This window comes from Plasmodium chabaudi, assembly GCF_900002335.3.
Source record: "Plasmodium chabaudi chabaudi strain AS genome assembly, chromosome: 9".
Classification (NCBI taxonomy): domain Eukaryota; phylum Apicomplexa; class Aconoidasida; order Haemosporida; family Plasmodiidae; genus Plasmodium; species Plasmodium chabaudi.
In genome coordinates, this window is record NC_030109.2 from 1,233,334 (window position 1) to 1,247,501 (window position 14,168).

Genomic DNA, 14,168 nt, shown 5'->3' on the forward strand with positions numbered 1-14,168 from the left:
CATCTTTATACTTGATAAAAGAAAATTTAAACATCCCTTTATTATATACAATTGTATAATACCCGTTGTAGACACATTTAATATGGGACTGTAATTTATATAGTTGAATAAATTATTTGTGCTTAAAAAGGGAAATAATACAAAACTGAAAATGTATTTTTTTTAATATACTTTGAATATATGTTATAACTGTAAAAATTTTGGAAAAACGTTTTAATATGAAAAATTGTTTATTTACAATTCTATGGCATAACATAAGTACATCTCCCAAAAGTGGCATACCATAGGCACATCAAAATATACTGTGTGCTTACATTTTAATTTTGTTACCATTTTTAAAAAGCACACAATAAGATTGATAAATTTTAAAATGAACTTATAAAAAAGTCAGTAAAAAAAACGTGTTTTTTGTAACAACCCCAATATGATTTGATATTATACGAAAAAAAAATTCATGAGAAAGTTCTCTCTTTATATATAACATATTTATAAACTCATTATGTGTTGGCATTTTGAAAAATGCAATAAAATACAAATTAAATTAATAAATATTCAAACATCAAATTGCTCACTAAAACAATAAGATATATCATAAGATATTAAAATAAATGATTGTGTAAGTAGCTATTTATTTTAAAAGAAACAAAAAAAAGTACAGAATAGTATACATCCCCTGAATAATAAAACATATATTTTATATTAAAAAATAAATTAAGAAAATATTTTATGTAAATTATTATAATAAAAATAAAGGGGATATTATTCCATTAATTATTGTTATAATATAGAAAAATAATGTTTTAAAAAACAACTCCAAAAAGAGGATAACATAAATGTCGCCAAATAAAAGTTGCTTTTAATAAAAAAATCTTATGTCTCTATATTATCACTTGGAAACATATGTTGACATGATTTCAAATTTGTAGTATTTGAGGATAGGAAAAATATAAGAACACATGAATTAATTTCTCTGCTTTTATCTACAAGAACTAAGTGAGAAGCATTTTTAAATATAATAAGATGAGAATTAACAAAAAGCTTGGATGTATTTTTAAGTACATGTAGACTACATATATTATCTTTATCCCCGCATAAAATTAAAACGGGTATATGATGAAGTCCAACTTCTTTAAATGTTTCATGGGAACTCCACATTTTTAAGTTATTAATACAACCTAAAATAGAATGTGTAATATTTTTTTTAACAAAAGCTTGCCACATAATTCTGTTGTGCATATAGTAAGATGCCTCATCTTCAGAATCCATATCATTTTTATTTTTTTTTTTTTTGAAATTTCGTTTTGAAATAAGATATGGTAACATAAAGAAAGAGGATATATTAATTATGTATGGGAAAAGTTTTAATAATTTTACTAAAAATGGTTTTTTTTCTAAAGCTCCAACAGGTGATATTAAAATAATTTTTTTAACTTGATTAATATATTTTTTTGCAAAGCTAGTAGCAATAATACATCCCATAGAAAAGCCAATCAAATAAAAATTTCTGTCTAATAAATTTAAATGTGTTAATAATTCTTCAGTTTGAGATAAAAAAAAATCAATGCCATATGTTTTGTTTTTATGACTATATTTTGGACATGCAGATAATCCATGTCCATACAAATCAAAATTAAGAACTTGAAATTTATATCGAATTAATACTTTTTGAATTTCAAAAAATGTTAAATTAGTGCCATTCAATCCATGAAAAGTTATAACCAATGTTTCTTTATTACTTCCTTGTAAATCATAATTCACTATACCATACTTTCCATAAAATACTTGTTTATATATAAATGGGCATTTTATATTTCTTTTTCTTAAATATTTTGGCACTTTATATGTAATAAACTTTTCATCCGTCCCCGTTTTATTCTCATTATCATTATCATTATCATTTTCGTTCTTGCTCTTGCTCTTTTCCGCTTTCTTTGTTTTATCGTCTAAATCCTTTGCATCATCATAGCACATATTATCATTTTTTGGTGATATTATATCTTTAAAAATTGTTTTGTAAGTTCGTTTTTCACTTGTCTTACTATTTTCAGCTTGTTCATTTGTGCAATTGTCTTCTTCCTTCATTTCTCCGGCCTCCACCATATCACTATCATTTCGCTTTTCGTTATCATTGCCTTTTACTTCAGCTTTGTATTGTTGTGTCATATTTTGAGAAATATTTTTTTTGCTTTTTTTGTGTTTAGTATCAATAAGTGTTAATGCAATGGTTGGAAATTTATTTGGGGGAATGAATAAAATTAGCTTATCTTATATAACTAGCCAAAAACATTATCATAATTTTTACTATATATGTTGTATTTCTCATTTATTGGTATGGAATGTTTGTTGCTTAGGTAAGCAGTGGGCAATTAAGACAGGAAAAAAAATACTTAAACATTCTATGAAAACAAATGCATAAAAGAAATTATCAATTTTAATTAATAATATTTTAAAACAAATCTACATAAACAACTGAATGAGATAATATTTGTATATATATTAAAAATATATAATCGGTATATAAATTATTAGGCCATAATATATAATGAATAAAATGCGATGAAAAATTTACACTTTTAAATTATATTTTTTTTAATTTATGCTGTTTGACAAAGTATTATATATCTAACTGTTTAAATGTGTAAATATATAATTAACAATTGTAAATTAATTTTATAATTTAAAAAAATATTTATAACTAATTATAAAAATAAAATTTTAATTATCAAATTATGGAAAATAAATGTGTATATAATATCCGTTTATCGTTTTTTTTTTTTTTTTTTTATAAATATACTAATAAAATAAAAAATAGGGTAAATAATATCTATGAAATTAAATCATATTTTTTATCGAAAACAAAATATTTCAATTGCACACTTGATATAAGGAATAATTTTATGAATAATTAAAAAAATATCATATTAGTATAATAAACTAAACAATGAAATATACAGTAATAAAGTAAAATAAATAGCAGGATAGCGAAATAAATAGTAGAATAAAATACATAGTATAGATTGTATATAAGCCATATTAGTGTATGACTTAATAGTAAAGTAGTTTAGTGCTGTATGGCGCCTAATTCAATGAGAAAGAAGAACAAGAACAGGAAAAGGAATTGAATAAAAAGCATTTAATATTTGCCTAATATCACATCGAGGAAAATTATATATAATATATACTTCCCATTTTAGAGTCAGTGAAATATGATAATATATGTGCACACACAGTGTTATATATTATATGTATATACTGTAAGAAATTGGAGATTGTATATTCCAAAACTTATATTACTCTAGTGATCGAAATATGTCATTTAAATTCTAAATGGTACCCATGAGAAATTAAAATAAATAACACTTATAGCATAAAAAGGAAAATATTATAGGCTTTTATTTTTATTAAAGTTATATTTTCCCCCCGATACTAGTTTTTTTGGCAATTTTAAGTAAAAACTGATGATTTAATTTTTATGTTCTTAAAGATAAGTTACTAATTCTTTGCTTATGCTTTTTTATTATTATCATAATTATCATTATTATTTTTTTTTTTTTATTTATATTTGGAACAAGGGAATTATTACATTGTGTAAATGTATTTTATGGGCTTATGCTTACTTTTATAGTAAGTAAATCATAATTTTTGCATATTATAAAATTATGACTTGTTTTATATTAACAGTCAGGTATTATGAAAAAATGAAAAAACTAAGAATAATATTTTTTAATTTTTTGAAATATAACCCAGAGAATTATATGCATATATGACAATTCTATTCCATGCATTATAAGGTTTTTTTTTGAGATATATATATTATGTATGTGTAAAATACATGCGTATTTATATTTAGCAAAAAGCTTATAACTTTTTAAACGAATGTACCGAATAAGAGAGCGAAGAAATAAGCATTAAAAACGTTTAACATAAAAATAAAATTATGTATGACTTATCATCAAAATTTTATGGAATAATTATTGAGAGCATTGTTAAGGGGATTAAGCTGCTTACCCAAAAAAATAAAAAAATATATAATGTAAATTATGCAATATATTAAGACCTATAATGATTAAAAGAAAAAATAGCTAAAAATATATTAAAATTAAAGACAATACAAACAAAAAAAGATAGTATACCAAACAATAAAAAGCTAGATCAAAGAATAATAATGATTTAACTATTAAAATGGAACCATATAAACAAAATTCTGTAACAACAAATAATAGTACAGAATACAGTAACAGTAGCATAAAAGACATCGATGAAAAAAATGAAACAAATGATATTAATAGGTCTAATAAAAAAAGGAAAGTCGAGCCATTAGATGATGGCCAATCAGAGATACAAAAAATGCATCAAGGTGGAGTTAAAAATGAATATATTGAAAATATGGAAAAAGACAATAAAAATCAATGTTTAAATAATAGTGATGAATCAGGACATGAAAAAAATGCAAATAATTCAAATAAAAATAATGATAAACCCGATAAGACTGGCAATAGCAGTAATAATGAATATACGAAAAGAGATACTATTAATATGTTAGAAAAATCGAAAGAATTAAAAAAAGATAATTATAAATATTATATTGATTATAGAAAATATCGAAACAAAAACAATGTGGCATTTTCAACGAAATATAAAGATAGCTGTATTAGTTTAAGTAGTGATAAACTTACATGTTATGGAGATAAAGGATGGTCTAGTGTTTTTGTTAATAATGGTGCGGATGTAGGGAAATGGTATTATGAAATAAAGATTGAAGAGCCTGTAGAAAAATTTAATTTTTTGGGTTATAAAGATACAATTTTAAAAGTAAACCCATATGTAAGAGTTGGATTTGCTTGTAGATATATGAGATATGATTATCCAATAGGAACTGATAAATATAGTTATTGTGTTAATAGTAAAAATGGAAAAATATTTAATAATTCAATAAGTTATGATTGTATGGAACCTATTAAAGTTGGTGATATAATTGGATGTTATATTAATTTAAAAAATAAAAATAGTTATACTTTTGATCCACGATCAGATAAAAAACTCTATGAATATTTACAAAATGGAATTTTATGTGATCCAAAAAACCCACCTATATTAAAGAAAAATTATGGCTCCTTTATATTTTTTTCCTTAAATGGTCAAATAAAAAAAAATGCATTTATTGATATTTATGAAGGATTTTATCATCCGTCGGTTAGCTTATATATGGGAGCTTCTGCTAAAATTAATTTAGGGCCAAAATTTACATATCGTCATTTAAATGATTATGTCCCATGTATATATATGGACCCACCAATTATTTTGTAAAAAAAATGCGAAGAAATAAAAAAAAAAATAATAAACTACCTGAATTGTTCATATTTTTTTTTAATATGGTCATATTTTATTACGATTGTTTATTTTGTATGCGGCAGGATGCACACACATTAATTTTGATAATCAAACAATTTAATGTCTACTTTTAGGATGTATCTCATTTTATAAACCGCTTATCATTCCTTTGTAATATTCCTTATTTCTTTTTTAATTTATTTTATCCTTATTTATTCTGAATTTTTTATTTATGTATTTTTTATTGTATTATTGTTCTAAATAGGCTATATATAATGCATATGCATTGTGTATATATGTTTGGATATACCAACTGCGTGCTTGTAAATTTGTTTCTGTATCGATTTATCACTTGTCTCAATTGTTTTATTGTTCATCGTTATTTTTTAATATACCTTATTTATGAATGCACAATTATATTTAATAACAAAACAATTTTTTTTAAATATTCAAAAAGTTTTCTTAAAAATTATATAATAAAAATTGGGCTTATAAACAAACAAAAACCTAGTGTTGACAAGGATTTGAATACGAAAAAAATAAAGTTGATGTTCGAAAAATAGTGTAATGCAAAATCACGTATATAAATTTTAAAAAATTAAATATTGGCCAGTAGTCATCAATAAAATACACTTCGGTAAATTCCGATACCTATAAAAATCATCAGGTAAAAATAAATGCGATAGGAGAATTTCGGCATGAGCATGGTTACAAATGTAGAAGCTAACATTAGTATGAAACTGTGTATTTTTTATTATTGTTTAACCTGATATAACATAAAATCGGACAGCCTCTGTTCCCCTGATGTTCTTATTAAAATATCTGGCGGTGGGAAATCGGCGGTTAGCAACTTATTATGGTAATTCAATCTAAATAATAAGAAAAATAATGAGAAAAATAATGAGAAAAATAATGAGAAAAATATAGTAAACGCAAGCATAGTAGAATAGGAATTATAAGAATATGCATTTTTAGCTTTTATTTATTCTGTACATTTTAATTTGATTTTTATCAAAAGAGCAAACTTTTCCGCAATTGCATCGCACTTGAGAAGTTTGTGTATTTTTCGTTTTGGGATTTATTTGAATATTTGTTTTATCCGAATTGTTCGAATTCGCATAGGTATAATTGATGTTTCGTTTTTTTAGTAAATCCTTATAAGTGTCAAAATATAAATTCGGGTTTATTTTGCATAGGGTCATTTCGTTCCGACTTGTGTATGAAAAAAATATATTGAGTGTAAGACTATAAAAAGAAGAAAAAATTATATACATAATTGGTTTTAAGACTTTATCGATCGAAATAAATTATTATTCGATGGATGCTTTACTATTGCATAGATATATATATTAGCATGATCATTAGATGATGTCTGTTTTTTAATCTTTTACTTGTCATGGTGTTTTGTTTTTTCTTCAGCATTGTATATGATTTCTCTATATGCTTCATTGATATAAGACAAATTCCCGATAATTCTTATTCGTATTTTATTTTGTTTAACAAACTTTCTGTTAAGATGATATATATTTAAGAATATGAATATTTATTGATTTAAAAAAAAAATCAAATTATATATAGAAAGACATTTTTGAGAGTGGCTAGCTATTTACAAGTTTATCCATTTTGTATTTCATTTTAAACTTACATAAAATATTCTTCATTTATCAAAAAAAAAAGGTTTAGGTAAAAAAGAACATGCACTTCTTCTGGAGTTCTATTATAGTTTAGTAAGGAAAATGCGAACACTGATAAAATCTTTATATTTAATTGGATGCATATTTCTATAATCTATTTAAATAAAATAAGGAAATACATGTGCGGGCATACGTATGCAGGCATATATACATACATATATATATTTTATTTTTAAGTAAATAAACAAGCGAAACAAAACCCTCTAAATATAATACATAGACATCGATAAATCGGGTTAGCATAAAACTACAATTTATGTACATATGTAAACTAACATGCATCAAATTCTTCGATCCTAAGTAATGCCCTATGGATGTCTGTAATCCCATTTGTTTTGCAAATCGTCTATTCCCATCCATGATTATCGCTTCAATATGTAAAAATAATAAAGTAAAAGATGATAAGTAAAATGAAAAAAGAGTGTAAGAAGAAATATAAAGTATGTATGAGAATGTTTCCATGTTTTATTAATGGTTTTGTTTTTGTTTAGCATACATATGTGTTTAATATTGGTATGCTTCCCCAGGAATGAAGCTATTATCCTTTCAATTCTAAAAATAAAAAAATATATTTATAAGCATATTACATAATCAAATTATATATCGCTTAATTCTTAATTTTTTTTTCTTTCTATAAACATATTACATGTTGAGAGCCATCTTTCTAAACTATCATATTCACTCTTTATATTCCCTATTGATGGAAAATATGGATCAAAAAAATAATAAAACAATATGATCTAACATTTTATTAAAATTCTAAATGACTATATTTATTTAAGTTGTATAAATATAGTATGAATAAAATAATATACGAATAAATGTAATATGAATAAATATTAGTGTGTATATAATATTAAAAAATATTTTAATATATTATATCAAATTAAAAAAGCGCAATTTTTTAATATGAACAGGGTTAAGAATATCAAGGAATGGGCATACGTGGGTGCCCATATATTTTTCATATTATACATCCCTATAATGCGTATGCAATTGATTGGAAATTAAGTTAAACAATCAAACGAACAAGTAAAGGAATACGAAATGGATGGTATTTCTTAGTTTTCGTGGGAATTACTATTTTACAATGGAATGAAAGTGTGTTTTATTTTTTTTGAGTTTCATTTCATTTTTTTAATAATAATAGTGTTACCTTAGTTTTAAGGTATATAACCCCTGGAGCATAAATGGGAATGTATTTTTAGTAAATTAAATAAAGGGAAATTTTTCAATTTTCCAAAATATCCATATAATATATATGTAATTTTCCTTAACCATAATATGCTTGTAAAATGATAGAGAAATGATAAAAGGACTGGATAAAAAAAATTCGTTTTCTTTTCTCATTATTAAAATATAATGAGATTAATTGGATATAATATAGACAGATTTTGGCATGAACGGTCATAATATTTTGTACTTTCTTTATTACATTGACATATATGGTCTGTACATATAAAATAAAAAAGATATGGTTCCTTTAGTTAATCAAACTATGAACGAACATAAAGATTGAGCATAAATGGTATATTAGGATGAAAATATGATAAATAATAGTTAAAAAAAATAATTAATTTCATCAACGTGTTTAAATATGAAATAATTCACAATTCGGCTTTATAGATTAGTTGCACATATTATCCCTTTATAAATATGTAATGCGAAATAGATGAAATGCTTGTACCTGCAATATTAGATGTATAGCCAAGCTTGATTAAACTATCCAGCTGGCTTCAATATGCTTGCATGTGTGTACTTGCATTTCCTATGGTATTAAAAATTGTATAATATAAATTTTTTGTTGAATTACATTTCATTTTTAAGATGATTTATTTTTATATGAAAGGTGGTATTATGAGAATATAGAAAGATATGAGAAAAAAAAAAGGTGATAAGGAAATATCAAAATGTAGATATCAATTTTTTTCCATATAATTTTTATTGTGAAAATATTTTTATATATTATATAGGGTAGGGTAAATAAATAGTTTATACTTATTAATTTGCATTATATTATATGCATATCAACGCATGTATGTATATATATATTCAGCTTAACCGGTATTTAATATATTTAAAAATAATATACATATTAAATAGAACTGGGGTATTGCAATAATATATTATATAACTATAAAAATAAGATCGGAAAATATATATAATAAAAAAATAGAAATAAAATAATATTAGTTGGGTATACACATATAAGAAGGAAAATGCATTATAAAAAAAAATATGTAAATTAAAAAAAAAAACGAATAGCGTTAAAATTAGGCATTGGAATGTTGTGATTTTTGTAATAGTATATGCCATTTCTTTTTTTTATTTTACAATTTTTGTAAATTAAATTATATTTTTTTGTATATATAATATTATTATTTATATTTTTTAATTGAACGAGTTTAGTTATATATCTATACTGATATTGTAGGGGGGGAAAAATAAAAAAAACTATTTATAACGATGAAATAAATCAATAAACAGGATAAAAATATTAATATATTTCGAAAGTGTTTGATTGAAGGAAGCACATAAATAGTAACAAAACAATGCACACATAAATATACTGTTTATTAAAATTGTTTCCTTTTCATTTAATAGTTAAATATATTTTCTATTTCTTTAGCCCGAAGTTGTTACCAATATATATACGTTGTAAGCAAAGACAAAGAGGATATACATATACAACGATATAGTAGTTTCAATTTGATTAAGTTTCGATATAGTCAAGGGAAAAAAGGAATAGATATATATATATGCACACATGATAGGTAAATAATGCTGGACATAGTAAAGGAAGACAACTTAATTCAAAACACATTTCAAATATGTTTAAAAAAGGAAGCTGCAAATAATACCAAGTTCCATCTTGAGACTTATGAAAATGAATTAAAAGAAAATAATGATGAATTATATTTTAAAGTCGATAATTTATATTTTATATTAATACATAAGATAGCAAGTTTGCATAAACAAAAGAAAAATTGTTTAAGTTATTTATGTTCTTGTTCTGTTCGGTTACAAGATAAAAATTTTTTTAAAAGCTTAAATATAGATTGTAAATCTATAGAAAATATAACAAATGAAATATTAGATCAAATAATAAATAGTACAATTATTTATTTAGAAAATTTAGATGTATATCCAAATGTGAAAATATCATATAAAGAAAGAATAAATGTATTTTATGAATTTTTAAAAGGATCTTGTACATCTAGATTTTTAAAAAAATTATTATCTGTTATTGAAGAAAATGATAAAAATGAAAATGAAAACGATAAACAATTAAATAAATTTTTTAATCCAATAATTGATATGATTTTAGAAAATCTAAATTCTAGAAATTTAATATATCCTAAAAATGATGTAGCAATACTTTTAAAATTTATATCAAGCTTTAAGCAATTAGCTGATTTAGTTGTTAATAATAAATCCATATTTTTATACCTTAATTTGAAGGATAGGGTAAGGGATCATTTTTCCCCACTGCCTTGTTTCAAAACGGAAGGGGATCAAAAATCAGATGCAAATAAAGAGGGCAACGAAAAAGCAGACAAGGGGGAAGAACAAACGGAGAAGAAGGACGAATGTGAAACAGCCAAAATTTACGGGTTTGATAAAAATGGAAAAAGTAGCAATGATAAGGAAATTGGAGGGTGTGGATATAATTTACAATTAAGTAGCTTGTTGGGAAGACTTATGTCACCTACAGTTATAACTATGCCAAATATAAAAAATAAAGAAGAAATTGCAATGTATAAATATTTTTATAATAGTACAACAAATAGCTTAAATAAAATGACATTGGCTAGTTTGAAAAATATTTATACAGTATTACGAGGAGATACAAATTGGATTTTAGAAAATTGTGTTGAAATAATTAAAAATTTATTAAAAGGTAGTAGTGAAAGTAAAAAAAGGGTTTTACTATGGTTAAATTGTATATTAATATCTAATGAAAAGAAAACAAAAATAATGTACCACTACTCTACTTATCCACAATCTTTAGATAATTCTTACGATTTATTTTTAAAATTATTGGGAGAGAATTCCTATGGTTTTTGTTTAAACATATTATGGGTATTATTATGTTTATGTGAGCCTATAACTGTTAGCAAAATCAATGATTTAGATTTATACTTCTTTTTAAGAGACGATCCATTTTCCGGATTTATTTTAAAAAATATAACTAACCAATCTTCATTTGAAGAAATATCGAATGTTGAAAAAATAAAAAATAGAGTACGAGATTTTGAAAGTTTTAAAAAGGAGCCTAAATTTATTACTTGCATATTTTGGATGACATATAAAGCCCTTAGTGTTTTTCTTAAACCCTCGATAGATGAATTTATTAGAATAGTTCATGGAGTTTCAAATGCTAAAGATAAAAATATTTATTATATGAATATACACACATGGAAGATATTTTTATATAATTCTCGTTTTGCTCAACTGTTATTCAAATTTTTGAATTTATGTATGAGTTATATTTTAAATGTAGTTTATTTATATGACCGTGATGGTAATTTAGATGCATCTATGAAATCCTATTTGGATGAGCATAAAGGAAACTATTCACAGTTAGTTTTGAAAGCTTGTCCACCTCCCAATGAGTCAAATAATGAAAAAGACAAATCAGCTAGCCATAGAACCACAGGAAATAATATAGAACCCAATACAACCGAAGACGATACATCTAATAATGATAGAAGTGGAAATACAAGAAATGGTGATGGAATGGAAAGAGAAAATGTGGCTAGTCACTCTGAAAATAATTTATGTGCATCTCCACAATTTTCTATAATTCCAACATTTTTTTTAAGTGACATATTTGAAATAATATTTTTGTTATACGAGTTAGATACATTTAAAACCCAAAACCATGAAACATTTATGTCATATATAAATTTAGATTTATTTTTAGCTCTTACAATTTTTTCAATGCTTAGCGAAAAACATATAAAAAGTATTCATTTAAGATGTGAATCAGCTCCTAAAACATTTACTTATTTATATAAATCAGATAATTTAAAATCAATAATTGAAGAGTCCGATTTAACAAAAAAATATATTATAAAATCATTAACAAATGTTTTTATATCATCCCAAAAAGGAGAATATACAGAAAGAATGCAAACTCGTTTACGTATCGTTGAAAATTTTAATAGTTTTTTTTATAATAAAACATATGTAAATCAATTTACTCAGTTAATTATAAATAATAATAATCTGTTTGTACATCTAATCCATTTATTATTGAATGATGTTAACTTCTTGGTTGAAGAGGTTGTATCCTATTTGTCTGAAATAAAAAGACGAGAAGATAAGAAAAAAGCTAAAGAAGCATCAAGAGGTACTTCAAATACAATTAGAGGGGAGAGAAGTGCCGATGGAAATTCACAAAATGAAGAAGGAAGTTCTCATCAAAGTGGTAATACAGATAGACGTAATAGAAATAGGAGAGAAGGAAATGATGGAGAGGAAGAGGATGTATTAAATGACTTTGATGATCAAAGAGGGCGTTATGGAAATAGTTTAAATATGAATTATGAAAATGGTGACGATAATGAAGAAAGGGAAGATAATGGACCTGGAGGTGGTTCAGATATATCAAATGAAAGCATGTCAAACTTAGCAGCTAGAACAAAAATGATAATAACATATTGTTACGAATCTTGTGTATTTTTAAATTTATTATGCAAAAATTATCCAATAAATATTGTAACATCAAATACTATATTAACTCAAATAGTTACCTGTTTAAATTGTTATTTTGATTATTTAGTAGGACATAAAAGTTTAAATATAAAAGTAAAAAATATGGAGCAATATAATTTCAGACCTCAATTATGGTTAACTAGTATAGTAGAATCATATTTATATTTATTAAATTTAGAAAAAGATTGTCAAGATTTATTAATAAGAGAAATAGCTAATGAAGGTCGATATTATAAACAAGAAATTTTTAACAAAGCATATTATATATGTAAAAGAGAAAGCTTATTAAATAAAGAAGATCTAAACAAATTTAAATTATTTTGCCAAGATATAATTGATATGAAAGATGAAGTGGAATTATTTGATGACACAAGTGATATACCAGAGAAATATTTAGATCCTATTTTGCAAGATATAATGTTTGATCCCGTTTTATTACCAACATCTGGTATTGTTATAGATAGGAAAAATATTGAAAGACATTTAATGAGCGAACCCAATGATCCATTTAATAGAGCTCCACTTTCAAAAGAACAATTAGTTCCTATGCCAGAATTGAAGGAAGAAATACAAAATTATGTTAACAAGTTGAAACAAGAAAAAATGAAAAATAAAAAAAAAAAAAATGTTGATCTTGATGCAGATATTGATCCAAATGAAGGAACAGAAAAAAAGGAAGAAAAACATGAAGAGACAAATTCGAGTTTTAGCAAAAATGAACTTGATTAGCTTGTGCTGTAAATAATGATGGAAATAAAATAAAAAAATTATATTCTAAGTTGGATAGACTTGCTATATGAATACTAAAAGATTTTATATCTTTATCAAATATATGTGCGCACGAGGTTATATTATTAAGCCTTGATTTTGTGCATTATAAGTAGGACGTTTTATTGCGCTTTGCATTAATGAGATAACGGATTTTAAAATATATGCGTTTCCCCGACTTTTTCACTAAATAGCAACATATGCCCATGCTTTGATACACTATATTTTGTTGTTATTCCCGTTTTATTCTGTTATTTTTATTTACTCAGTTTATGCTAAATAGCTAATTTATTTTAAAGTATAGTTGCATTTATGGGGTTGTTATTTTTTTTATTATTGACTTCGTTTTTTTTTTTTAATCTATATGGATATTGAGAAGTGCATGTATCATCAACTTTATATATGTAGGAATACACTAGCTAATAATAAATTGTATACTCGAATTGTTTACTTCGATTTAAATTCGAAAAATTCAATGACAACACTTGTGAGAGAAATTATTAAGTGTGCATTAACTAGCTATATTTTTATGAAAGAAAAAAAAAATTTTTTTTTTTTAAATGGCCATTTATATGTTAAATGGCTAGCTGGTAAAAATGTATGTATTAAATCCAAATAAAGTTAGGTCACAAAATAAGTAAACATATGAAAAAC

The 14,168-nt window shown here is 23.9% G+C and overlaps 4 protein-coding genes across 4 annotated transcripts; 2 read left to right on the forward strand and 2 right to left on the reverse strand.

The window, feature by feature from the left end:
- Nucleotides 1–870: 870 nt before the first annotated feature.
- On the reverse strand, nucleotides 871–2,163 carry PCHAS_0933600 (alpha/beta hydrolase, putative; the record flags this gene model as incomplete). Its single annotated transcript, XM_734546.2, has 1 exon — nucleotides 871–2,163. One exon carries the CDS (start codon nucleotides 2,161–2,163, stop codon nucleotides 871–873), a length of 1,293 nt encoding a protein of 430 aa, XP_739639.2.
- Nucleotides 2,164–4,182: 2,019 nt separating this feature from the next.
- On the forward strand, nucleotides 4,183–5,307 carry PCHAS_0933700 (SPRY domain, putative; the record flags this gene model as incomplete). The annotated part of the gene is made up of 1 exon (XM_735076.2): nucleotides 4,183–5,307. One exon carries the CDS (start codon nucleotides 4,183–4,185, stop codon nucleotides 5,305–5,307), a length of 1,125 nt encoding a protein of 374 aa, XP_740169.2.
- A 531-nt stretch (nucleotides 5,308–5,838) lies between these two features.
- Nucleotides 5,839–7,685, reverse strand: PCHAS_0933800 (dehydrodolichyl diphosphate synthetase, putative; the record flags this gene model as incomplete). The annotated part of the gene is made up of 8 exons (XM_016798199.1): nucleotides 5,839–5,982; nucleotides 6,098–6,200; nucleotides 6,325–6,576; nucleotides 6,723–6,839; nucleotides 6,977–7,119; nucleotides 7,302–7,393; nucleotides 7,522–7,577; nucleotides 7,672–7,685. 8 exons carry the CDS (start codon nucleotides 7,683–7,685, stop codon nucleotides 5,839–5,841), a joined length of 921 nt encoding a protein of 306 aa, XP_016655439.1.
- A 2,121-nt stretch (nucleotides 7,686–9,806) lies between these two features.
- PCHAS_0933900 (ubiquitin conjugation factor E4 B, putative) lies at nucleotides 9,807–13,475 on the forward strand (the record flags this gene model as incomplete). The annotated part of the gene is made up of 1 exon (XM_016798200.1): nucleotides 9,807–13,475. One exon carries the CDS (start codon nucleotides 9,807–9,809, stop codon nucleotides 13,473–13,475), a length of 3,669 nt encoding a protein of 1,222 aa, XP_016655440.1.
- Between the last annotated feature and the right edge of the window lie 693 nt (nucleotides 13,476–14,168).